Source organism: Urocampus carinirostris, chromosome 18, assembly GCF_059441175.1.
Source record: "Urocampus carinirostris isolate Australia breed hairy pipefish chromosome 18, RoL_Ucar_1.0, whole genome shotgun sequence".
Classification (NCBI taxonomy): domain Eukaryota; kingdom Metazoa; phylum Chordata; class Actinopteri; order Syngnathiformes; family Syngnathidae; genus Urocampus; species Urocampus carinirostris.
The window spans coordinates 8,818,790-8,846,171 of NC_142366.1; the positions used below are offsets into that span (position 1 = coordinate 8,818,790).

The window sequence follows — 27,382 nt, forward strand, 5'->3', positions numbered from 1 at the left end:
TGGCAACCAGTTCAGGGTGTCTCCTGCACTGCCTGAAGATAGTTGGGATGGGCTTCAGCGCCACCGCTGAGGATAAGCGGTGCAGCTAATGGATGGATGAATTGAGACATTGAGTGTTGAAGTAAGTTAATTTTGATTACTTTCGATTCTAAACTGTCATTCACGGGGTTAAATCTTCACTATCAAGATAAAAAAAAATGTCTTGTTAGTAGTAATCGCAACTTTTTTTGGAGTATTGACATAAAGTATTGAGTTGTCTGTTTAGTATTGAATCATAACTGCGAATTGAGACAGTCGATGTTGAAGCAAGTTGATTTTGATGACAGTACTTTCGATTCTAACTCCGTCATTCACGGAGTTAAATCTTCACTATCAAGGTAAAAATGACTTGTTGAAGCAACTTTTTTAAGTAGTTGACGTAAATGTATTTGCTTCTGGGTTAAGTATTGAAAAAAAGTTGGAATTGGGTAAGTGTCGAGTTGTGTCGATTTTGATTACTTTCGATTTAAAGCACCGTCAATTACGGTTTTGGTCGACTGAAAGTACTTCTGCTCAAATTTTCACTATAAGGTTAAAAAAGAAGTTTTCATTGAAATATTCACAACTGTCTTTCCAAAGTGACTGACCATACTGTATTCATATTTTATTATCCGTAGTTGTTTTGCTGTGAAAATTTCAAACCAAGTGAAAAATCTAGGACACTGTTTTCTGTGGTTAGCTTTTACTTTGAAACGTGAAACTCATCAAACCGGTAAGGAATTAGACCGTCGATCTTCCGCATTGTGCCACAAACATGACTCGATAAAGGTGAGCTAAAAACAACGTAAATTGTCTTTTTCCTTTCTTAAATGTAAACTGTGAGGATTTAAAATTCAAGTTCAGGGAAGGACAATTTTGCTTGTGCTAACGATTGATAAACTTGAATGTGTTGAATTGAAATGCCGTACAAGTTGCCGACACCAAGAAAGAGAAAAACTATTTTTATTTTGATGTACAGTACTCATTAAGTTTCCCGAGGTTCTTTTTCCAATTGTGGACTTTCTTTCTGTCTAAGACAGGGGTGTCAAACTCATTTTAACTCGGGGGCCACAAGATAGAACAAACATTCTGTCGGGGCCCGGACTAGTAGATTAAAGAGAAAGAAAAAGAGAACAAGAAATAATAGAAAAAAAAGGTGGGCTACAAAGAAAGAATTAGAGAGAGGTAGAGAGCGTGAGAAACAAAAGATAAAAAGTCGCGAGAGAGGGAGAAAAGAAAGGGAGAGGAAGAGAGAAATCCAAAGAGAAATAGAAAGACAGAAGGAGAGAAAAGATAAAAGAAAGCGTGAAGGGTATGGAGAAAGAGAAAAGGAAAAAAGGAAGTTAGAGCAAAAGAGGTTAAAAGACACAGAGAAAGAGACAAAGAGCAACAAAGGAAGAGAAAAAGAGACACAGAGAGTGAAATAGACAGAGTGGTAGAAAAGGAGTGGAAGAGAGAGAGGGAGAAAATGAATAAATACAAGTACAGTGTCTTTGTGAGACAACATCAAGTTGACATATTTCAACCTGCAGCTTGTTTTTCTCTTGCGCTTCTCTGAGTGTTGTCTCGCGGGCTGGATTCAATCCCTTAGCGGACCTGATCTGGCCCGCGGGCCGCCTGTTTGACACCGGTGGTCTAAGAGAAACTAGTCGAGACATTTTTAGATTGGAGGAAATTTGAGAAACACAGGAAAAACGATTTTATTCATTCGTCACATTTCCTTAGTCTGCAACAAAACGTGTGTTCTCTGATGCCGAGCTCTGGTTTGGAGGGAAATATCAAAATGGTTACCTCATAAAATGGGCCAATTTTTCATAAAAATTGTGGAAAAGCGCCCATGAATTTGTACTCTTTGTTGACAGCATTGCCAAGATTGGGTATGTCAAACATACAGCCTGCAACCAAGGCCTGACCCCAAGGATGATTTAATCCAGCCCGCCATACATTTCTGAGTATTATCAAAAAAAAGAAACAAGTCTCAAAATCATTTATATCTAAAGTTATGATAATTGAAATTAATTTAAACAGAATCCTCCTTTGATCGCTAGTGGGCAGTAAAGGATATTCTCTCAGTTTTAGTTGGCCCTGTCTAGTAGTTTGAGTTGCTGAAGTCCAGGGGTAGGGAACCTGTGGCTCGGGAGCCATAAATGGCTCTTTTCATGAGTACATATGGCTCCGAAATAAAATGTAACTATTGCCATACCTGTCAACCTCCACGGCTCCATGCCCGTACAAACTGTCGTATTTTCCCGTACAAAATACAAAATAATCGTACACGAAATTCTTTTATTTTTTTCAGAATGATGCATGATGGGAAATCCCCAGCCGTTTGCGTTTTTCCGTACAGATTTCCTTGTACGTCGTACTCGTCTTAAAATGCATAAAAAACGTACTTTTGAACGGCAAAACTGTACAGGTTGACAGGTATGTATTGCACGTCACTCTGCGGCGTTCCAAAGTCAAGTGATTTTGGTCCATATAAAGGTGAAGCAACTTAATGCAGAAGTTCGATAAGAAACCATTTAAACTGATGTTAAATAAAAACGCTGGCAAACAACTTTGATTGGGTGAGCAGTACAGGTGGGCGGATCCCTGCACACAGCGCAAGGCACTTCCTTCTCTCTCTCTCTCGCTCTGTGCAGTCTACACCGAAAGTGAATATGACGATGTGCTTATCGATTGCAGTAATTTGTGACATTTTTCCAAAAGAACTTTGCATGCACATTGTTTTGAAACCGTTATTAAGGGCAAATTTCATGGAAAAGAATTGCCTCAACACTCTTAACTGAAGGTGTAAGACAAATTGTAAATGGCACATTTACATTGATTTGGGACACAGGATTTGGCATTATTATCATTTCATACATTTGATTAAATCATCAAATGACACACAGTGAAATAAAATGTGCTGAAGAATTCGCTTTTGTCTAGAGAGTGTGTTTGGCAGTTTTTTTCATTTTTGTCTCAATTTCTTTTTAAAAAATTTTTTGCTATGGTGACTCTTTGGGTCAAAAAGGTTCCTGACCCCTGCTGTAGTCTAATCGTATTGCCGACTCACAGTTGAAACTTTATTTTTTATTAATTTCAAACCAGTACGAGATCAAGTCAAGTCAAAGTCATTTTTATTTGTATAGCCCTTAATCTCAAAGGGCTTCACACATTTTTTCAGACTATTATTACGCCATCCCCTGATCTTGAACCAACATGAGGGCAAGGAAAAACTGAAAAACCTCAACATGAGGAGAATGAAGAAACCTTGAGAAGGGACTGCACATGTGGCATTCCCCTTACAGGATTACCAGACAGCAAAGGATGTTGCAATCACAAATAATACAGAGATATTGTCCACGAAAATTATAGGTTATTCATATGCTATAGAGTAGAATTGAGTTTTAAGCTTAGATTTAAACATTTCCACTGAGGTTGCAGTTCGGATCTCAAGGGGAAGAGCATTCCACAGCACCGGTGCCCGGATGGAAAACGCTCTCGAACCAGCGGAACACTTCTTAAAGCAAAACTTTTTTTTTTTCATAGCTCCCCCTTGTGTTTGTACAGCCTGGTAAATTGGTTCTGGTGTTAAACTGAATTCACTCAACTGTTATAAAAAAAAAAAGTTGACGGGTTAAATGCCAAACATGATGAACATGTTTTCCCGTCGTTTCTGAAAAAATGTGTTATGCTAAGAAAAAAACCTTTTACATCCATGATTATAATATCTCGGTTGAGCTACTAAAGTTGGCTAAACGATAAAGCATAATACACCGGTGAAACCTTATTCAAAATGAATTTGTTGCAAGGAAGAGTGACAAATTGTGTAAGCTGTATAACAATTTTTATAAGTGTAAACAATTTAAAAGACTCATCTTGTCTTACCCATTTTGGGTCTAATCCGGAACCTCTCGGTCACTGGTAGGACCCGACAACGTCATCCTAAATTACTAATATTGTCGAGGCCGGGCCGACCCTAACTAATTTGACGCCCTAGGCAGTATTTTAGGGGGCGCCCCCCCTTGCATCACACTAAGATCCACTGCTAGTGTACATATGCTCACACGAAACGGCTTTGCCTCTAGAGAGTCTTTTATTTAAATAAAAATATTGCACAATAAACATACTTAATTAAGAACATATATAAATAAAAAACAACAATATAAATAGCTTACATAAGGTGTGAAATCTAAATGCCCCCAAAATAGAATGTGTAAACAAGTGACATAACCTAACTTTTAAATGCAAAATAAATAAGGCACTGCACAAAATAAGATATTTTAAAAAACAGTATGTTACCTCCTCAATCTCACTCAACCCTCTACTGATTTACTGGTTTACAAGATCTCAGAGAGGTTTTAATCAGTTTGAGCTTCGAGAAGTTTCTTTCAGCAGCAGCCACAGTACAGTAACAGGAAGAGTGGCAGAGATTCTCAAAGCAACCCACATGTTGAGTATTTAAAACCAGTCTTATAACACATGATTTGAAGAATAAACTAAAATGAAAAAAAAAAAACAAGAAATGCATATGCAGAGCAGAGTCAAGATTCCTTTCATTCAAATGAATGGGCCAGATGTGCAATTTACCTAAAAAATCTATCAGTCCGTCTAAGCATTTGCCTATCCTGCCTTTTTGCCCTGTGTCGAGGTATTTACATTTTCTGCCTTGCTGTGAATAAATAGGTACCACGTTGTGTTTGTATGGTTCGGAGCTTAATAAGTGGAATTGCAAGCATTAGAATGGGAGCAATTAGCGATGTTTTAAAAGTATAAGATCGCAAGACTGCTGATGATCAGGGTTGGGTAGGGTTACTTTAGCTGGATTACTTTCAATTACTTTTGGGTTACCCCTATACCAAATATGCCAATAAAAGACAAAATAAACTAAATATGAATAAAATTACTAAATTTTGTGCAGGCTTGGGGAGTAACGGAATACATGGAACGGCAAAAATGATGTTGGCAAGCTGTTTGGATTTATTTTCATTTTGTTTCCGTCGCATTTTATGTTCGTTTTGCCGGAGATCAAAGAGATCAAAGCCAGGAGAGAAAGCTTACCACGTGTTATTTTATTCATATTTAGTTTCTTTTGTCTTTTATTAGCATTCTTTTATTTGTTTGTCTTTTATTGGTATTGGAGTACTCCAAAAGTAATCCAGTTAAAGTAACCCTACCCAACCCTGCTGATGATACACAAGTTCTTACTGTACACTTTAAACTAAAGTCACTGTAACTTTAAATGAATGCCCGCACACAATTTTACAGCACATTTTTTTTGCATGTACAAAATGGACAAGCTGATGCTGGCGGTAAACAGTCATGAGAGGTCTTGAGCGGTCTCTATTAGAAGCTTCAGGGACTGCTAGGGAACTGAATTTTCCCTCATAGAGCTGGCATGATTTTAGTTAAAAATAAAACTCATCCATCAAAATTCTTGTGTTGAGAGTACAAAAGAGGTACCATTGTACTGCAAACTACAGTAGGCTAAACATCTTAAAATGACTTCCTTTTAATGATGGGGTCGTCTAAGAACTGAGTTTGAGCTCCCTTGTTCCAGATGAAGGCAGCAAGAAAGCGAGGCCAAGCCTTCCTGACCTCAGGCGAAGTACACCGCGTGAAGGGTGAAGTCCAGTTGATGGCCGACGTCTCCCTGCCACTATCTCAGAAGTACCGACACATCAACGTGGAAAACATGTTGAAGGAGAACGTGTCCAGCAGCGAGAAGACTCAGGTCCAGACCCGATATCAAGTTTTCTCCTTCAGTTTGAATTAAATCCTTTTAACTTGTCTGCTTTCAGGTTCTGGAGTCCTTGAATCATTTGGTAAAGGCGTTGAGCATCCTGGAGAAATATGGCTGTAACCTGACCAGCCCTACCAGGCCCAAGTTTTGGCGCAGTGTCAAGCACAATAATCCAGTTTTCAGATCCACCGTGGACGCTATTCAGGTGAGCGCCGTAAACGGAGTAACCGTTTTGTCCAAAATGGCCAATCATCACTGGCACTAGGCAGTAGTGATGTGTCGTTCTTTGAAGTGAACAACAGGAGACTGTTCCTTTTCAGATAGCCATGTGTCATTCACAAATTTAACGGCTCGATAAGCGAGCTGTCTGAAGTGAACGACGGGAGGCGGCTCCCTATCAATCAAGAGCTAGCTCTCCTCCAGTTATTCATGTGTTGCTCATGAACCTAACGACTTAACGAGCTGGCACGCTGAAGTGAACAACAGGAGCCGGCTCCCCGCAAATCAAGCGCGAGCTCCTTTGTAATAGTGATTTGACGCTCACGAACTTAAAGGCTCGATAAGCTGGCTCTCTAAATTGAACGACGGGAGCCGGCTCGCCACAAATAGAGAGCGGGCTCCCTTCCAGTTAGTGATATTTCATTTATGAATGTAACTGCTCCATAAGTGTGACCGACAGGAACCTGCTCCCTCCCAAGCAGAAGCTGGCTCTCTTCGAAATTGTGATGTGCCATTGGCAAACAGAGTGGCTCTATGAGCTGGCGCTTTGCCATGAATGAAGGGAGTCAGCTCCTGAATGGTCAGGAGCCAGATATGCTTTTTTTTTTCTTGAAGGTGCTCGTGCTTGGTCATAATATGAATTGTTTGAGGGATTCTGTGTTGTTGACTTTATATTTGTTGAGTATACGAAAAGTTAAATTTGTTATGGATTTTATAGTTATTTTTATTAAGTATTAAGTCATTCCGTGCATAATGTTGCGCATTGCTGTGGGTTATGTATCTTTTAAAGCATGAGTCTCCAACATGGTGCCCGTGAGCATTAGGGTGCCTCTGAAGACAGCTTAGGGGACCTTAGACTTGTTGTGAAAATAGCTCACCAGTGCTGGGTCATTGTGTAATTTTATAGTAAAATGATTTATTTTAGTGGTTGACTGAGGTGATTTAGCCCTCCTTCCTATAATTAACATGATAATAACATAATAAAAACACAGTTACATTTTGTTAAGTTATTTTAGAAAATGCCTATCTAACTGGGTGCCTTTTGCGTTTATTAGTAACCAAAAGTTGCTCTGAGCTTGAAAAAGGTTGGGGACCCTAGTTTTAAAGCCACAAAAAAATTGCAGAGCTGTTCAAAAGTTGAAAGAGACGACTTTTATTATTTAGTCGATCCGAAAGAGCCGGTTCTCCATAAAGATCCGGACTTCTTATCACTACAGGGCGGTCGGCAGGTGCTCTACCTGTACGGTTACACCAAACAACAGTCTGACGGCCTCAGCTTCCCAGAGGACGTTGCAGAGCCTGACCGGGAGACTGTAGCCGCGGTGACACTGGAGGTCATGACCTTGCGTTTCGAGCTAGAAATGCTCATTATGGTTGGAATTCTCCTCAAGCTATTTTTTCTTGTACGTCCCCCAATTCACAGCGGCTCTGTTTTGTTGTCAGGGCACGCACCGTCATGGGGACGTCTTCATGGACATCATCCCCGGGTTGAACTTCCAGCAGGTGTGCAGAACATTTTATGGTCTGGCTTGCAAATCCAACCTGATGAATACTTTTTTTTTGCCAGGATTTAACTGTGAGTGAAGCTGTCCAGGACTTGCCACAAGAGGAGAAGTCGCCGGGCAAGCTGCCACCTCCACCTGTGATGCCAAAGCCCAAACTGCAGGAACTGGCACCCGAACCATCTTCACCACGTGAGCGGCTCACAAACATACCCTTCTGGAAATAATTTGTCCAGTCAGTGTATTATATCCCCTCCATTTTGGTTTTTAGACAAAAGTTCTGACCCCGAAATAGTGCATGTGATGGTCCAGTGCAATCTGTGTGGTGGACTGGCCACGCTGGCTTGCCCGTCTTGTGAACAGCAAGCCTTTTGCAAGGCGTGCGATGACCTCTTTCATTGCCACCCGACCAGGAAAGATCACAAGCGAGGTGAGCCAATTCTGTCCTCATGGTAGAGGGAAAATCTTACGCTTGAACCCGAGCCCAAACCGAAATTTGAGTTGGGTCAGGCCTAAAATGTCAATAATTACTACGTCCGGGCTTCTCTCACGCGGACTTTTTAAAATCTTCCTCCCCGTCATTGTTCCTAGTTTATTTTTCTTTGTGGAGGATTCCCGTGACAGATTCTGTCCCCTTTTCGGGCTACTCACTCCGCATGCACACAGTGTGTGCGGATCTTCCACAGAGAAAAATAAACAGAAATATTCTCACTAATAAATAAAAAAAGTCTTTACAAGTTAAATATAGATTTGGGTTTTCTTCAGACTCGGTCCCCGAAACCAAGTTAATTTGTCATCCTCGGGCTCGTTCCACTTCAATACCCACGGGCGGGTTGGCTGGATTTTTTTAGGCCCGATCTTATGGTTTATTCCAGAAAATTGGAAAGTCGTATTTATCCTACTCGGATGGTACAAGATATGACCTAAAAGCGTTCCAAGAAAATGTATACTGCAAAGATGGCTGATTGTGAAAAGTTGTGTTTCGTTTTGCTTATTAAAAGACATTTGGTCTTCCAGCAAACCTTCACGCAAGCGCACAAATTGTGGAGAAAAAAAAAAACTGCGGCTGAGGTCTAGAGCGCACACTGTAAACTGCCTTATTTAGTTTTACCACTCACTTTGTGTTTTTAGGGGCATTGCCTTTTTGTTGACTGACGGGGGCTTGAAATAATTGAGAATTCTTACATTTTAACGTTGTGTTTTCAAGTATTGAAATGTGCTAGAATTTTGGGTAAAGCGCTTCTCAATGAGTCTGCTAAAAAAACGACATCAACACTGCTCTCTAGTGGCTACTCATTGCTATTGCATTTCTTTTTCCCTCTAAGATTAACTGCAGCCTTCATTAGTTTGTACAGCATTGTTCCTTGAAGCGTCTTTGCCCTCTACAGGTATCGACCAGAAGGACAGGTGCATGCTGCACCTAAACAGGGCACTATAAAGTTTGTATTAGTCCAAGGAGGCCAATAACATTACTGTCATTTATTCTAGGCCATGCAACAGTAATTGAAGTAGCGTTTGTAGTAGTCAAATTTAATGGGAAGAGCTTCCGGCAACTGAAAATGTAAGTTACATATTACTGTCATTGTTACCCAACTCCTATATGGGGAGAAATTTGTATCAAAAACAAATATATTTGTAATCTGGTCAAGATTTAAGAATAATTTCTTGATAAATGCACATGCAGTATTAAAACTGCATATGTAAATCGCTGATATATTTGTCGCTCTGAAAAATACCTGATTCACACCGGATGTTTTTGTTTTTATGGTACTGGAAAAATTGGAAAATTTGCTTCGAAAGTCCTAAAATTTGGCCATGAAAAAGATGTACGGGCCCTGTAAAAGAAACGTGGACCTCCAGCAAACCTGCCTTCATCTCAAGCGCTCCTATTATGGAGTAAAAACGACTGCTGAGATCAACAGCGCCAACTGTTAACTGCCTTTAGTTTTACCATTCACCGCCTGTGTTTCCATGGCTATCGTCATTTTGTCGTGTTACGTATGATCAAAGGAACTGGATGAAGTCAGGGTGTATTCCTTTTCTCCGACTTGGCAACCAGGATTTCCTACCTTAGGTGTCATTCTAATGATAGTTCAGTGGTCGGAAGTTGAAAAACTCCAACTTCCAACTTTTCTGGAATGCAGCATTACCTCTACCTCGCGGTAACTGTTTTGATTTCTGTTTCCACTCCGTTTGTTTTTCCATGAAGGCATGTGCTCCATCTGTGGTGTGCTGTCCGTGCATTCTTATTGCTGCACGTGCGTGCAAACTTTGTGCCTGAAGTGCGACGGCCTCTTCCACTCGCACCCCGAGCGCCAAAATCACAGCAGGACGCTGCTAGCGCCCGACAAGGCTGACAGGTACGAACGGATAATGGAAATTGTGATCGCGCTTTTTTCATTGTGGAAGTTGACTTTTTGTGCTTGCAGCGTTTCAGTGGCGAAGTGGACGTGTCTTCATTGCGCCACCACCAACAATGCAGACAACTCGCTTTGTGCCACTTGCAAACGAAGAGGCTCAGGTCGGCGCAGCTTCCCGGTCACAAGGCGTGATTCGTATCAATTTACAGTCATTTATGGACTACGAACCGCTGCTTTTTTCCTAGCAAGTTATGCAATGAAACAGACAGTATTTAGATATTTTTGGGGCCAAGTGGTGTTTTTTTTGTACTGCCACCAGGGGGCGATCAAGCAGAGTTATAGTTGTGAAACAGTTTGAAACTTTAGACGAAAATTGTTGGTTTTTTTTTTGTTTTGTTTTTTTCATTCAGTTCCCAACTGCTTATCCTCACAAAGGTCACGGGGTACCCATAAAAATAAACAAAGCATTTTAGTGCGCAATGGGAAATTGTGTACTATTTAGTGCCTTGGAGTGGTAAAAAAACACTTTCATTAAAAAAACAAAAAAAAATATTGATTTAAAAAATAAACAAAAATACATGAAGTATAAAATAAATCTCAATTTTTTTCAAATACTCATAGGTCAATACATATGTATATATTTTATATAACATGATGCTGACCTAGAGGAAGCTGTCATGATTGTCCACCCTCTAGCTGCTACAGGTACACCCAAGAAACTTGTGGGAAAAAAATGGTTGCAGTTTTTTTCACTTTAAGTCTCCGTAGTTTTCTAGTATTCTATGTTTTCAGTACAGCAACATCTAGTTGTCTAATAATACTCACTGGGGGGAATTAATTAGGTTCCAAAATTTTGAGTATCGTAAACATTGCTGATGACTGACTGGTTAGCACGTATTTCTTTTATACTTTTTTTCAGACAGAGCTTTTTGAAATAAGCATTTATGTTCTTGCAGAGTGGCAGTGCAAGAGCTGCACGGTCATCAATCAAGGTAGCAGCGTCTTGTGTGAGGTCTGTCAGCGGCCCCGTCTGGCTCCGCCACTCTCAGCCACCAGCGAATTTTGCAGCATTCGGCCAGCTTCTGCTTCTGGCTCTGACAACAAGGAACAGGTCTTATAGGACTTTTATTTTGGGGTATTTGTCAACCCTTTCAGCCTACTGTGGCCATTTCTTGTATGTTGACCAAAAGTGTTGGGCAGGTTACTGAAAAAAGTAATTACCATATTTTCCGGACTATATTTGGATGGGTGTGCGACTCCGGTGAGACTTATCTGTGAAATTTGAACACACCCGGGTAAAAAATTCTCATGTTATTTTCACACTAAACTGCAAGAGGGCGCTCTAGGCCTGTGTTGATAATTGAAAAATTGCTGGTAAAGTACCTTTTGCGCGAGTGATGTGTTCATAAGACGTAGGGTTGAAAGCTTGGGGGGGGGGGAAATTCTGGCTTATAGACCAGATTTTACGGTATATATGTTTTTTCATTCTTAATTATGCATTTTTTGGCTGGTGCGACGTATGCTCTGGAGCAACTTATTGTCCGGAACATACAGTAGTTATTTTAATTAAAAACATATTTGTATAACACCCCAAATTTCTGACACCCTAAAATAGCTTGTTTTTCTATATTTACCTTTATACTGTAGTTACAAATTACCGTATACAATTTACGTAAAAGAAATAGAAGAAAAAGTGTTCGCCAACCTGCAAGAGCAGTGAACCTTCAGTTTTCTTTGCTTGTGCAATTTTGAAAGCTTGCAAAGTAACACTTCTGGTGACACACAATCAAACCCAGGTGTTCATTTAAACTGACCCCCTGATTTCAGTAGTTTGATTTATAATTGTAGTCCGGCTCGGACGTGATCATATACGGTAGTAAGAATATCAAAATATCAGTAGTGCTCTCGTACTCTGCTTGAGACAGCGTCACTGTAACTGTATTCAGTTGTATTTTGTAAGGAGATAGAAACATCCCAGCTATAGTCGTTTTTATTCAGCATTGTCGGAATGAGAGTTATATAGGATTTCATGAGCCACAGTGCTATTGACATTGTGATTCACGATTTGCTTTTAAAATGTCGAGTAATATACCATGTTGTTATGACAGTTGAGTTACAAAATGTTATCCATAATGGGTTACAGTTCTTGTTACCAAGAAAAGTAATTCCATTCCAGGAACACGTTCCTTTTTAACATGTAACTCCCAACATTTTGACCAAAGAAGATCCCTTTTTTGTTGTTCCTCAGTCCTCCTGGACGTGCCAGTTTTGCACTTTTGTCAACATGATGTCGGCGTCGACGTGCGAAGTGTGCAATTCCACAGACAAATCATCTCACGGAATGCAGACCCCATTGAATCTACACTCGAATCCAGCCTCGAAACCCTCGGGCGACCTCCAACGTCATGAAACCATACCCAAGCCCAAGCCCCGAGTGGGCTTGGACAGGAAGCGGCAGGAAAGCATGAGGGAGGACGGCCTCAAGCTCATCCGACAAATCAAAGTAAAAAAAACTGATGACGTCTTATGGATTCAAAATATCGTAGGAGAAACTGACCTTTTGAGTCACTACTTCATAAGCAGCAAAGTGTTATTTTTTAAAATCACGACTTCAACATACCATTTTTCTGAACAGTAAGGTGCACCCAAAAATTACAAATAAACCAGAAGTTTGAACTTGCGCCTTATAATCTGGTGTGCCTTATGCAAGGGCAAAATCAGAAATTCCTTGCCATATTTGTGCAATTATTGATTAGTCGATAGATTTTATCACTGGCCACAATTGCATGACAATGGTGGCAATGGGGATTTAACCAGAGCATCATAACATTAGGTGCAACGGAAGTCGTGGTGGGGAGAGCGCTGGATACTATCTAATAGACCACTACGGATACAAACAATATATGAAAGAGCATTAGGCCTAATCTTATTATCACACAATTTTAAGTCAGTGTACCAGATATGTTAAAGAAATGAGAAAATAGTAAGTGATTAAAAATTTGTATAAAGTTTTATTTCACTTTTTGGAGCTCAAACTAAGCATTGTAGGGGCCAAACTTTTGAATATGTGCAGGCATGCGTTTATTTATAGCTTTCAGTATGACTGCATTACTTCTCACAATGCCTTTGTCTTCACTCAGATCACAATCTTATGCACTTCATAAAAAAACTGTGAGTAGGTGATACAATACTGTATTTCAGTGGTCCCCAACCTTTTTCTGTACCACGGGCCGGTTTCATGTCTGCTAATATTCTCGCAGCACAGCTCAATAATATCAAAAAATTGGTATTTTGACTAAAAATAGCGTGATGATGAGATAAATCTGAAAGCCTTTACATGTAATCTCTGTATACCTAGTGCTCTAGTGGATAGAATCGTGTGTGCTCCTTGCTGCAATCCGGGTTTAATTCCTGTTGCATCCAATGTTATGCATTTGTGATTCGTGATATGTGACTGATCAATCAAAGCAAGAAATCAGCACTTTTTTTATTTTCTGTGCAACCTAGCCTTTACTGTAGTCTTGATTGTATACACCTTACAGTCCGCTGCGCCTTTATATATGAAAATAATTTCACAGAAGACTATTTTCCGGGGTGCACCTTATAATCCGGTGCACCTTCTCGTGCAGAAAACACAATACACAAAACCAAAGACCATTTGATGAGATATGACTCCACAGGAAGCAGAGAAGCGCGGGGTAAGCCCTGAGGAAGTGTACGCTGCGTTGCAAGCATGCAACGGCATCGCTATGGATCCGTGCGATTGGACGGTTTCGAAACTTCCAAACCTTCTGGACGAGATCTGCGCCATGGCTGCCTCGGTCCACGGCGGCAGCCTAAAAGTCTCCCGGGCTGAGGCAAAACTGGCCTGGCTGGCGGCAGAGGGTGAAACTCAGCGGGCCGTCACGCAACTGCTCAGGGACCGACAGATTAAGGTTAGACAGAAAATAAAGTCACAGCGTGAAACACAGTTTAAATTGTGGGCCGCTTTGCGTTACCAAAAAAGCTGAAGGGCCACGCTATGAGGGAAAAAAAAATGTATTGATTGCATACCTATCGACCTCAGCCATTTGCTCCCTTTAATGATTTGTATTGCCCTTATTAAGCAATGATTAACCTTACAAACACAAGGCGGCACCTATATACTAGCAGCGAGAAAGACTATGTAGGATAGAAAGAAATATCATTTGTGTAAACAAGTTTCTTTTGTTTAGCAAATAAACAACACACACAATTCTTTCTGCATCTTTCTTAGTTCCTTCCCCTCTTCCAGTAATTTTACTGTTGCGTATTATTTTTTTGATAGACAAAGATGCGTCTTATTTACACAAAATAATGACATTTCTCAACAGAAAAGCTTTTATTTTCCTTTCCTCCCTTTCCCAGTATTATACGTAGCAGTTCAGAGTTTTGTAGAATTCATTTGTTATACAGATGGTTTAACTCTGTAACAGTCACAATTTAGTTGAATTTGCAACAAAGATGTCAGAGTATTAGTCCTCATAGTCTAACTATACTTGATGACGTTGTACCCTGCAACCTGAGACAGAGACGATCTGGGTTAGAACCCAAATGGGCATGATCGGTCTAACAAAAAAAATAGCGCATTTTATTGTTTTCGTGGAGATTGTTTTGTTTTTTTCCCCGTACGAAAATTGTTAGACAGCGTGCACAATTTGATATGATCAGAAAACGTATAAAATACTAAAACGTTTAAGTTGACATGTGCATGATTGTAATTTTTTGTTTTTGTCGATACAGTCTTAAATCCGATACATGATAAAAGAAGGAAAGTGTAGGCTTATCCAATTTTTCTCAAATGTATTTATGAATACATGTGCATTCAGACATATACATTTATATTTCATTATATATTTCATTTTGTATTTTTGTCTCAATTGATCATTTCATCAAATTGGTCTAGAAACATTCAGAATTAAAATCCCATTCTTAAAGAGACAATGTGTATGATCTGACCATTAGATGTCTATGTATGGCTTAGTGCAACCAAAATCAAGTGTTAAAACAAACAAGGAATAATACAAACTAAGGAGACACAAAGTAAGCAAAACACACCAGTTTATTTCTCTTTTTTTTTGCACAGCCTTTATGATGTTTTTGGGTACTTGTAGCATTAAGATTGCCGACAATCATTTCCGCTCCCTTTTAGTGAGCCTCATGTTATGTCAAGTAAATGCAAATTTTTCTACCTATAATTATTCAAAAAGATGCACATTTACAGTGCAGTGAAAAGGTTTTTGCCCCTTCCTGATTTCTGTGTTTATTGCATATTCATCACTCACTAATGTTTCAGATCATCAAACCACTTTTAATATCACACAGAGACAACCCAAGGAAATACAGAATGCACCTTTTGGATGTTGATTCCATTTGGCAGAAAAAAATACGTTTAGGCCTATCTGGCCCTATGTGAAAAATGAATTGCCCCCTGAACCTAATAATGAGTCAGGCCACATTTGGCAGCGATAACATAAATCCAAAGTTTACGATTATTGGTAAAAAGTCTTTCACAATTCGCCAGAGGCATTTTGGCCCAATCTTCTTTGCATAAATGTTTCAAACCTGCCATATCAGAGGGTTTTATAGCATGAACTGCCTGTTTCAGGTCACACCACAGCATTTCAATTGGATTTAAATCTGGACTTTGACTTAGCAACTGAAGAACCTTAATTTTGTTTTGTTTTTTGAACCATTCATAGGTGAACTTGCTGTTGTGTTTTGGATGGTTGCAGTATGATCTAAAAGCTGTACTCTTTCACGGCACTGGAAATGTGTAAACAAATTACTGAAAGAAAACATGTAGATTTGCAAATTGGCCTTGAGTGCAGTCCCAAGGCAGGGACACCAAGAGTGGCACAATTTTATTTGTAGTACTTTTTTGACTATTATTTTTATTATCATATTTTTACCAATTTACTTTAAAGGGCGAGGTCAAAAAGCCTTATTGGCTGCATCTGGCTCGCAGGCCAAAGCTTTCTGTGCCTGGTGTAAGAACACTCTTTTGGTATTTGGCTGGAGTCAGGATTTACAACAAAAGGTTATTTTTCTTAAGCAGACGTGACACTGGAAATATTTATGATCAAATAATTTTCTCTCACTTTAAATACATCTGTCAAAGTGTTCAGAAAAAAGTAAAGCAGCTCATACAGACGGATTGTGCAATTTGGTCAATGTTATGAAGTGCTTTTTTTTTTACTACATACCAAAACTCTCCACGGTCTTAAAGAGATTCGTTTCAAAGTTGAATAGAAAATATACTTATGTGCTCAGATGAAGGAGCTGCACTCACTGGGCTTCCGTGATGTGTTCATGTGCGAGGAGGCCCTGCGACAAAGTGGTGGCCAGGTGAAGGGAGCCCTGACCGTGTTGCAGCGCCCCCTTATGGACGACTTCTACAAGCGCATCTGGAGTCAGCAGCCCTTGCCCCCCCTGGACCCTAACCACCCCGACAAAGAGGTATATATAAATGCATTGATAAATAGCTAAAACATACATCATAGAAATAAAGCAACACATAATCCCAAAATATATAGTGTATAATCTAAATGCAAAGTATTTATTTGTTTTGTCATGTTTTCGTTCATTGTTTCATTGATTTTGCTCATGTCTGCTCGTATTTCTGCCATTTTCTCCAGCGAATGTGCCGGCGTCTTTTGGCACTATACGACCTGCCCAGTTGGGGACGCTGCGAGCTGGCGATTTCCCTGCTGCAGGAGACCGACATTAACTACTCGCTGGAGGACGTCGTGCAAGCTGTGCGAGAATCACACGATCGAGATTTCATCCGTCGGGTCCTCAACAACGAATGCCCGTGCTGCCTCAGCTTTTTCCCACGAAGCAAGGTCAGCTGCGTACCGGCGGGGAAAAATGGGCAAAATTCACAGGGGCTTCTTTTAAAGCAGGGTTGTCAAGCATAGGGCCTTCAGAATGAATCAGGCCCACCAAATGATTTATTTCGGCCCTCCAAAGTTTTTCGTTGTTTGATTTTGCTGTTGTTTTTTTAGAGCTAAGTCTATCATTTTAGCATCATTGCTCCTTTTCTTTCTCTAATTTGTGTGTGTATGTGTGTGTGCGCGCGCGCGTGCGTGTGTGTGTGTGTGTGTGTGTGTGCGCGCCTGTGCATTATTTGCACTTTTCGGTATAGAGTCAATCCTACAGAGCAGGGTTCAGCAACCTTTTTGGTGTGGGGTGCCACTTTTAAATTTACTTGTAAATCAGTGTGCCACACTACCATGACTCGCACAAGACTTTTTTGATATCCAACAGAGCTGTAAATTTACACCAGTCCAAATATACAACATGGATGTACATTGAAATCGTATAACTGACCAATTTATCTTCCAGTATTCTTGTACATCAATAAACTAAAAAATGAATGTGAGCAACATGTGGAAAGGCCTGTAGACATCTATAACTTCAACTTTTTACCTCAAGAATCAACCCTTCTTCATCAACAATGAACTACTGTATAATCAAAAAAAAACAAGTAATATGGACAGCTACCATACCATTCATCAATTATTGCAGAGAATCTCAAAACTTAAAATAACAGCGGCAAGGCATAAGGCTACTTGAAAATAAGGGCAACGGAAATAATATCTGAACAGCAGCACACGCACACACACACACACACACACACACACACACTTTCTGCCAGCTCCTGCACGCGCCGTTCAACACTTCTGGCTGACATGGGGATGTCTTTTATTCTTTTTTTTTAAATTATTATCTTTGTTAGGCAAGCAATTAAACAAAACCTCTGAGCTTGACAAGAACGCTTCTTTAATATATTTGCCATCAGTAAATGGTTTTCTGTGATTTGCTATGCAGTGAGCAATGTGATAGCTTGCTTCAGTGGTGGCGTTTTAGCAGTGACAAAAGTTTTCAGGGTCTGTGTTTGTTTGCAGTACCTGGACACAGCACGGTTTATTGTCTCTCTCTTGTCAGACTCATCCTTGAATTCATGTTTATGTTTCGTCTCGTAATGACATTTAACACTTGATGTGCGAGGTACAACGGTCTCGAGGCATAATGTACTAACAGCACGGTCATTTTTTACACAAAGTCCCAGTCATCTGCAACTGAAAATGTTTAAATTTCAGGTAAAAATTTGCATTTAAAAAAATTAATTATTGTTATTTTGCCGTGCTCTCGCGTGCCTGTTAGCACGCGTGTCATAGGTTGCCGACCCCTGCTATAGACCCTTGGGTAGCCTACATCTCGTGTGACGTCACAATTAAAGCTGGCGGCAAAAGAATCGTTGCACTGGTCAAAAGTCAGAGGAAAATAAAGCTGTTGTAGCTGCTAGTTCTCATCATGTTGTGTTTTTGTGTGCCAGAGGAGGAAAAATAACGATTTGTCATCATAAATTGAAGTAAATAATTTGATTCCAGCAGACACTTCTCATAAAAAAAAAAAGAAAGTTGTGCATTAAGTGAAAAGATTGGGCTGAGGCACTCATCACAAATGCATGGGTTTGCGCACATTTCACATGAAGTAAGATAAATTAAACATTTAAGTTTGTTGCTATCGAGTTTATATTATAAATGCTATCAAGAGATGCTTCTCCCCCCCAAAAAACAAATATTTGAATAACTCAATGTATCCAATCAATTACTTGGATCGTATGCACATCGATTGTTTGCAATGCGTGCCTGTTTTTATTTTCGATCCGCGTAGTGTTTGCTCCCGAGGCTCGGCAGCAGAACCCACCAGAGAACCAGCCCTGCAAGACCAAGCTAAGAGAAGCACAGGAATAAATAGTGCAAAAATAATAATAACATGCAGTTTTGAATATGTCCAGTACTATGTTTTGTATCTTTTCAGTACTTTTTCCTCACTCGCTCACGCTGTACTTTTTTTCTGAGATTTATTTTTCCACCATGTGGCCCTTGTGCAAAAATGAGCTTGTCAAGAACCCTCTTGTTTTTTGGGATTTTATCACCTGTGAAATCTCCGGGGTTCAAGAGAGGCTCTTTATCTTTGCAAATGATCAATTAATTTAAAGGCTATTTTATCTGAGAAATGATGAATGACGACGGTCTGCCCCCCTAGATGCAGTCCCTGACATCGTGCCAGTGCTCGGTCTGCCTGGAATGTTTCACACAGCATTTCACAGTTATGGTGCGCGACCGCCACATTTGGGACATGGTCTGCCCTGTTTGCCGGGGGCCTGACATCACTGACCCGGAGCAGCTGGACAGCTACTTTTCCATGCTAGACATCCAGGTATGGGGGGTGGCAAAGTGTCAAACGGGTGGCTTTCTGTCTTGACCTTGGCGTATTTGTGCTCACAGCTGCGCGAATGTTTGCAGCCGGACGTCTACACGCTCTTCCACAAGAAGCTAAATGAGCATGCGCTCATGAAGGACCCCAAGTTCTTGTGGTGCTGCAATGTCAGTTGACTTTTGTATTGTGACCTGTTTCATTTGGGGGTGGGCTCACCTAGAGGTAAGATCAGTCATTCCAGATCAGCGTGTATTCAAGCCCGACCAAGCCTGACCAATTAACTTGAGATAAGTTCACACTGCAGGAAAATCAAATTTTTTTTTTTTTGCGCGGGACATATATCCGATTTGTTAAAGTCTGCCCGGACAGCACAAATCTGATTTTTGGACGCCAAACCTAAGCCACATTCATACACGGTCATATATCTGAAAAATATCTGATCTTTTGGAGTGCAACTTATGTGTGATCAGACAAGGCGCATTCATGCAACCTGCATGTCAACGAGAGGCTAAAGGAAGTGTCCAAATCAACAGTCATGGCTGACGGAAACATAGAAAGCAATCAATGGAGAGAAAGTGAGGTTTTGTATTTAATTTATGTTCTGGGGGATAACTCCGTTTAGCCTCCAGTAGCACAATTACTCTCAAATTGCTATGTACGCAACGGTGTTAGCATCCATGAGTACTTCCGCAAAAAAATAAACACATTGCTAATACGTCATGTATCCTCTTCTGCACGTTCGGGACAATTATGGCGTTCACGCAGGAGACACATAAGAGTCGTATTCATTTAGAATTCTCACAAAAACATCGGATTTCACCCCAAAAATTCGAAATTGAGCGTTAAGCTCTGCAGTCACCCCTTGCTCCGGTTTTCTTGGAGCTACTGAACCCTACATGTTTCATTTGCGCATTCACTTGAACCTTACTTAGGGGGTATATTTAATAGATTTTCAAATTCAAAACGTAACGTTTTTCTCGACAACTTGAGCCAAGATGTATTTACTCATGTCGGTTATTCCGTTGCTGATGGTGTTATTTGAAAGAGGAATCTGGGATAGTTTACCTTTGGCGGCTATTCTGAGTATCCGATTTGCCTTTAATGCAGCTGGATTAACAAGTGTTTCACCAATCATATGATGTCGCGAGGATCGGTCTGTTAAGCCCCGCGCAGACCTGATGCCAGAAACAGAATGCCGATTGTCCCCGGCAGGAAAGCGGTGCGGCGACAATGGTGTCGAATTTCAAACATGTTAGATAGTTTTGGCGCTCGCTCGCCAAATTCGTTAATTGTGCGGGGGAACAATGAAAACAGCGACTTGACGGATGCCTTTGAATTACAAAACACCGCGGTGACGTTTTCGACCTAAGTTTACGTTATTCCTCGGGGAAGTGAATAGCCCGTTGTGGAGACAGGAATTCTGCCTTTTTTTTTTTTTTTTTTTTTTTTTTTTTTAAGAGATAATTGGCTTTTTAGGCTCAGCTCACTAAAATGAGCTGTCTTTTTCGGCTCTCAAGCGCTCTCCAGGTTGTTTTTGTTGCTTCTATCCATATATTACTAATTATTTTGTAACATTACAGAATAAATTCAAAATAGGAAAAATAAAGAAAAAATAAATAAAGACAAAAAGGAAAAACGAAACAAAAGAAAGAAAAAATCCAATAAAAAGTAATAAAGAGATACTAGAAGAAAAATAAGAAGTTAAAAACTAGGAAGGAAAATCATAATTATAAAGCGGCTTTTTAGGGGTCTCTTGCTTGGTTCACTTCCAACAGCTGGCTCATAGAACCGTTTTGTTCACGAACAACACGAGTCGGTTGCCGCGGCGTCCACCAATGACAACAGCCCTAGCACTTTTCATTTTGAAAACTGGGCCATAAACCACAGCAGCAGTACAACCTGCGACACCTGATGGAGTGAGAGAGACAAAGAAGAACAATGATGGGTGCATAATAGAGACAGGATGCTTTTTTTTAATTGACTTTTCAATAGTTCAGTATATTATATGTTGTGATTAGCCCACTTCTTTTTTTTGCGGGCCATGTGCACACCATAGCCCAGGGGTCGGGAACCTTTTTGACTCAAAGAGCCATAAAAGCAAAAAATATGAATTTTATTTTGGGAAAGAGCCACACCATATATTATGAGACAAATTTACAAAATTGCTAAACCCGCACCCCAGACAAAAGCTTAGTCTTCAGCACATTTATTTTTGATGATTTGATAAAAATTATGAAAAGAGAATAATGCCAGAGCCCCTGTCCCAAAATCAACAAACATACCACTTTAAACTTGTCTCTTTCTTGCAATTACTCAAGATCGGTTAAACTCCTTTTGACCCTTTTTACATACATATTGGTTTCAAAACCAGATGCAAGCTGTTATTGTGTAAAAACGTCACAACATTCTGCAAATAGGGAGCCTGATGAGCTCACTTTTGGCGCAGATGGCGTAGGGCGAGAGATGGGAGGGAGTGCTTGCGCTTTTTGCATGGCTCCACCCATCCCTCCCACTCACCCAATCAAAAGACTAAGTTCTCTTCCGGTGTTTTGGCGTATTTACAGCGTGTTCTGTGGATTCATTATAAGGTATCTGAACACTGAACACAGATTATATAGTGAACTTTTATATAAAGGATTCTTTAGCGTTGTACAGCCAAAACGAGTTTTTTTCCCACCTTTTTTGTGTGACACCTTGACTGTAAATTGTAGTGAAAAACGTGCCCTATATATACTGCGAAGTAACGCCGTAAGACTTAGTTCTGGATTGGCTTTGCGTGTACCCGAATAGGACGAACTACTCAAGTTTCGAATAGGATGGAGAAATTTTGCCTGCAATCAAATTTGTCTCTGAGCCATAGATATTCATAGAAAGAGCCATATATGGCTCGCGAGCCATAGGTTCCCGACCCCTGCCATAGCCTATGCTACTAGCTCGGACACTTACAGGGTAATACCCACTCATTCAGATGTTTACATACAGCATCCTAAAAACGTCAGCAAGAGAGAAGTCCTGCCCGACCCAAACATAATAATTGACATCTTCGGCCCGACACGAACGTAATAATTGACATTTTAGGCCTGACCTAGCCTGAAAATTATGTCTGACTCAGCCTGGGGATTAAGATCTTACCTTTGGGCTCTCATTTGTGGACTGGTTGTTGCTGAAAACTCGGGTTTCAGATTAAGATCTTACCTCCGGCTTTTAATATGTTGCCGACTGAAAACGAAAGTTATGCTTTGCAGTGCGTTTTCGGCTTTATCAATGACAGCGAGCAGCTGAAGGTGACGTGTCCGTCCTGCTGCCACAGCTTGTGCGGCAAGTGCAAGAAAGCGGTGAGTTGGGTGTTGCACAGGAAAGAGCCTTGCTTCATCTAAACGCTCCGTCTTGATTGGCCAGTGGGAGACGCAGCATCAGGACACAACCTGCGAGCAGTTCCAGCAGTGGAAGCGGGACAACGATCCTGAGTACCAGCGCCTGGGCCTGGCGGGATACCTGCGGGATAACGGCATTAGTGAGTGGCGCGTAAAAACGTCCCCCTCCCCGTCTGTTTTTGGTCATCTAACATGTACCCTGGTCCTGCAGCTTGTCCTCACTGCCGTTTCCAGTACGCGCTGACCAAAGGCGGCTGCATGCACTTCAGCTGTTCCCAGTGCAGCTACCAATTCTGCAGCGGCTGTAACAACCCCTTCCACACAGTAGGTCACCATAGAACACTATGCTATGGCCGGTACATCAGGCAGACAGGGAATTTTACAATACACAGCTTGGTCTAACCGAGCACATACCATAGATACTCGCATATAAGCCAAATTTTGAACTATAAAAGAATAACTTAAAGGTGGGGGGTGGCTTGTATGCACATAGAATAAATAAACATAAGTGGGCGTAAGACAGGCAAACAAACCTAATGGTCTACTGCAATGCGTTGTCATCGTGCTCCCCTTTCGTCTGATCTCTTCCTGTTCAGTCAATAAACACCGCCTCAATTGTGTTTGGTGGGATACACATCTTATTGTATTGCGATTTACTGAGTTTTGTTGCCCTTTTTGGCCAAGAATGTTAGTGAGAAGGGAAAGGAAGAGTGATAAATAGTGACATCAAAGAACAACTTGAAGAAGGAAACTATTGCGAAATACTAAAATAATGTCCAATTGCCATCAAAGCGCTGCTTTAGGGTACAATAATTGGTTTCCAATGATTTCATTTTAATATTTATTCATGGTTCACGGACCCGTTAACCTCCTGGGTTGTGTCTTGTGCCTGGCGCCCATCCCTCTACGCTACGTATATTTTTTTAGATAAGGGTTTGCTCCCCAACATGAATGGACAGTATTTTTTCCATGGTTTACAGTAGCAAAAGAAGCCGCCTCATCTGACTCCTATACGGCACCTTCATCATCTGATCACTGTTGGTTTTCGGTCCAAACTTAGCGTCATCTTGCTCTTCAGATTGAGCTCCACGTTTGAATAATTATCCTTGTTTAGGTACAAGTTAAATTATATTTTGGGTTTGTATCGATTTTAGCATGTGGCTATTTTAACCCTGGAGAACCTAAGAACCAATTTATTCTTTGGAAAATTAAATATATAACATCCATGCAGTAGATTTGTATTCGTATGCACTTTGTTGTCTTCTTCAAGTTTAATAGTGGTTGGCATCCATCACTTTGGTGCATTACCGCTCCTCTACTTTCAGTGATTTATCTCAGTATTTATTTTTGTCGAGTAATTTGTCGTTTGTTTGGTTGTGGATGGGCGCCTCCCTCTACGGTACGTATATTTCAACATAATGTCTGAGTGCCATCAAAGCACTGCTTTAGGGTACAGTAATTGGTTTCCAATGATTTTATTTTAACATTTATCCACGGTTCACGGACCCATTAACCTGGGATGTCAGTTGTCAGTGTGGTGTGACTTGTGCAAGTACAAGCCTGGCGCCCATCCCTCGGTACATTTTTTTCTTAGATAAGGGTTTGCTCCCCCACATGAATGGATAGTTCTGTTTCCATGCTTACCAGTAGCGTTCTGCTAATAAGCAAGAATATATTATGGTGGGGGTGGGGGAAAGATCCCTTAACCACTAGGGTCGTGTGGCACCATTTCCTGTGGTGTGTCTTGTACAGCCTGGTGGCGCCCGGTGGTTGAATGATTGAAAACGGTTTCTTTGAAGAGTTTTGTTTGATTTCGTCTTTTGTGCGGCAGACGGGCTGCAGGACAGAGCAGTGCCGGCTGTCGGGCCTCCACGCTCACCACCCTCGTGATTGCCTCTTTTACCTGCGAGACTGGGAGACCTCACGGCTGCAAGCGCTACTGCAGGTTTGACCTCGTATGCCGGCAACTCCACCATGCCTTCCTTCGTCTTGTTTTTCTCACTTTTCTGCTTCCTTTCTCAGAGGAGCGGCGTGGATTTTAACACGGAAACGTCTGACGGACTACAACATGGTAAGTGCTTTAGTCTCTTTAGAGGTAAGACCAGGCCTATAAAAATCCAACCCGACTCGGCCCGCTGCTATAAAAGCCTGAACCAGCCCTAAGCCGAACGATTTACTTGATTTGAGAGGCTGAGCCCCAAGTAAACCAGATTTTTCACATTTTATTTGTGTGGAGGAATGGTGATTTTGGTCGTCTCTGAAACCAACCCGCCTCCCCTCCCTTGCCAGGTCCTTGCCTTCTGTGTCCGACAGTGCCGCCGAACACGGCGCAGCACCAAACACCGTGAGCAGCTCAACTGCTGAGCAGCGTGCATGCTGCCCAGATCTTCCATGAAGTACAGGGACATAGAACGAGGGTTGCAACAACTAATAGATAAAATCAATTAAAATCGATTAATAATGGAGTTGGCAACCAATCAGATCATCGATTCGTTCTAGTATCAAGTGATTCATGAGTCACTAGGTACGTTAAATCAATTAATTCGAGTGCACACAATTCTTTTGTGACGCTCAAAGTTGTATTTGGGGGGGCAGTAGCCTAGGAGGTAAAGCGCTCGTCTTGGGATCAAGAGGTCGCAGGTTCGATTTCCGGCTCCTCCGTGTTGTATGTCGAAGTGTCCTTGGGCATATGAAGCCAGTCCCTAATGCCCCCGATGAGCAGGTATAATAAATCACCCTTCTTCCTCACAAATAAAATGTGAAAAATCGGGTTTACTTGGGGCTCTGCCCCTCAAATCAAGTAAATTGGTCGGGTTGGGGCTGGTTCAGGATTTTATAGCCGCAGGCCGGGTCGGGCTGGATTTTTTTAGGTCCGGTCCTACCTCTAAAGCTACCTATCGGTTAGTTAGTGTGTAAAAGGGAAAGTGTGAAGCACATTGTAAAGTGCTTTGGTAGGTCTTTATTGACTTGAAAAGCGCTATATAAATGCAGAACAGATGACATTTTGACATTTAGTACCGTTTTAGTCCTGCAGAGGGTGCCAAAACTGATTTTATGATTTTTAACCTGTTTTATTGAACGTTACCTCATTTCAAACAGAATTGGCATAAAGGTTTCAACTTTGTAGCGTTTGCCTGTTTAATCATGAAACGAAGTTAACAATTTTCAAGGGAACAGAAGTATAGAGAAAAAATCCAAAAAATAAGTAAATAAAGTAAAAGGGAAAAGTATTAATTATAATACTACTAATGACATGTTTAACTCCACACAAGGGACAGATTTTTAAGTATATTATATATAATTTTCATATTGGGAACCATATTCAACAATTCAACCCCCAAAAAGTTGTTGACCACATTTTCAAAAGTGGGATTACATTTTTGATATTTTGGTGGATAAAAACAACTGCTACAGATAGAAGGAAAATTTAATATGATCTTGGTGGTAGGAAAAGAGTGTCTTAAATGTTCGCAGGTGTATAGCATATATTTGTATGTATTTTTGTTTATTGTCAAGTTAATACTTGGATTTTTATATTGTGATATATTACATATTATAGAATATGTTGTTTTTTGTGCACTATTTTTCTATCTGTCCGAAAATTCAAGATCTGAACAGAGGAACATAAATATGTCTTTAATATATCCGATAAATCTAAAAAAATAAAGCGACTGATTTAAAGATTATAAAAATAAACGGCTTGTAGTCCTGAATTTACAGTACTTCATGTACAGTCTTCACTCCCCTCCATTTTGTAATTTGCAGACACGTGCGGTGTGATGGAGCAAAAAGACGAAGGGTGGCAACCCGTAGACGCTCCTTGCGGCGCCCAGACGCAGCCGGGCCAGGCTGGGCTCTGCCAGTGAGTTCCAGGCAATAATGGCTTTAGCAAAATGCTCATTTTTAAATGTCATGCTACGTGTTTGTAGGAAACACTACCGGGAGTACCTGGTGAGTCTGGTCAACGCCCATTCGCTGGACCCGGCTCCCATGTATGACGCCCACGACCTAATCCGGGCCTGCGACCGCTACCAAGTAAACACGCTGAGAAGCCAAGATGAGGACGAGGACGCCTACCTTGCTCGCCTGCTCGAGGTCAGAATTCTTTGGTTTTTTTCTCACGACCAAATCGAATCAGTAGAATGGAAGACGGCTCACAACAGCTCCGGTTTGTTGGATCTGGCTGCTTTTTTTTTTTTTTTTGCAGAATCTGATGGAAGTTCCTCTTGGTGACAAAGTTCCTCGGAACGCTTCTGCTCACCGGGGCGCCAAAGATATGCCATTGAAATAAATCAACACACCAATAACACATGCAATACCTTAATATATAACATCTATGCAGTATATTTGTATTTGTATGTAGGCATACAGGGAATATTACGAGATAAAGCTTGGTCTATCCTAGCACATACCATAGATACTCGCATATCAGCCAAATTTTGAACTATAAAAAAATAAACCTAAAAGTGTGGGGTGGGGATTGTATGCACATAGAACAAATAAACATTAGTGGACGTAAGACAGGCAAACAAACCTAGTGGTTCACTGCAATGCGTTGTCATCATGCTCCCATTTCGTCTGATCTCTTCCTTTTCAGTCAATAAACACCGTCTCAATTGTGTTTGGTAGGATACACATCTTATTGTATAGCAATTTACTGAGTTTTGTTGCCCTTTTTGGCCAAGAATGTTCGTGAGAAGGGAAAGAAAGAATGGTAAACGGTGACATCAAAAAACGACTTGAAGAAGGAAACTATTGCGAAATACTAAAATAATGTCTGAGTGCCATCAAAGTGCTGCTTTAGGGTACAGTAATTGGTTCCCAATGATTTTATTCTAATATTTATTCACGGTTCACGGACCCGTTACCCTCCTGGGTTGTCGGTTCACCAGTTCCTGTGGTGTGTCTTGTGCCTGGCGCCCATCCCTCTCC

At 40.8% G+C, this 27,382-nt stretch overlaps 1 protein-coding gene across 2 annotated transcripts; it reads left to right on the forward strand.

Annotated features, from left to right (window-relative positions):
• On the forward strand, positions 1–27,071 carry LOC148348278 (E3 ubiquitin-protein ligase RNF31-like). 2 transcript variants are annotated; one of them, XM_088322770.1, is made up of 24 exons: positions 1–121; positions 5,564–5,737; positions 5,805–5,951; positions 7,183–7,338; positions 7,409–7,468; positions 7,533–7,659; positions 7,739–7,897; positions 9,677–9,827; positions 9,897–9,988; positions 10,784–10,938; positions 12,076–12,330; positions 13,508–13,762; positions 16,119–16,304; positions 16,484–16,690; positions 18,903–19,076; positions 19,145–19,243; positions 22,322–22,411; positions 22,476–22,590; positions 22,662–22,774; positions 24,282–24,395; positions 24,473–24,521; positions 26,216–26,312; positions 26,380–26,545; positions 26,658–27,071. In XM_088322770.1, exons 2-24 carry the CDS (start codon positions 5,564–5,566, stop codon positions 26,739–26,741), a joined length of 3,225 nt encoding a protein of 1,074 aa, XP_088178896.1. In that variant the 5' UTR covers positions 1–121; the 3' UTR covers positions 26,742–27,071. The 2 variants fall into 2 exon arrangements, with proteins under 2 accessions (XP_088178896.1, XP_088178895.1); XM_088322769.1 differs by lacking the exon at positions 1–121 and adding an exon at positions 755–807.
• The last annotated feature ends 311 nt before the right edge of the window (positions 27,072–27,382 follow it).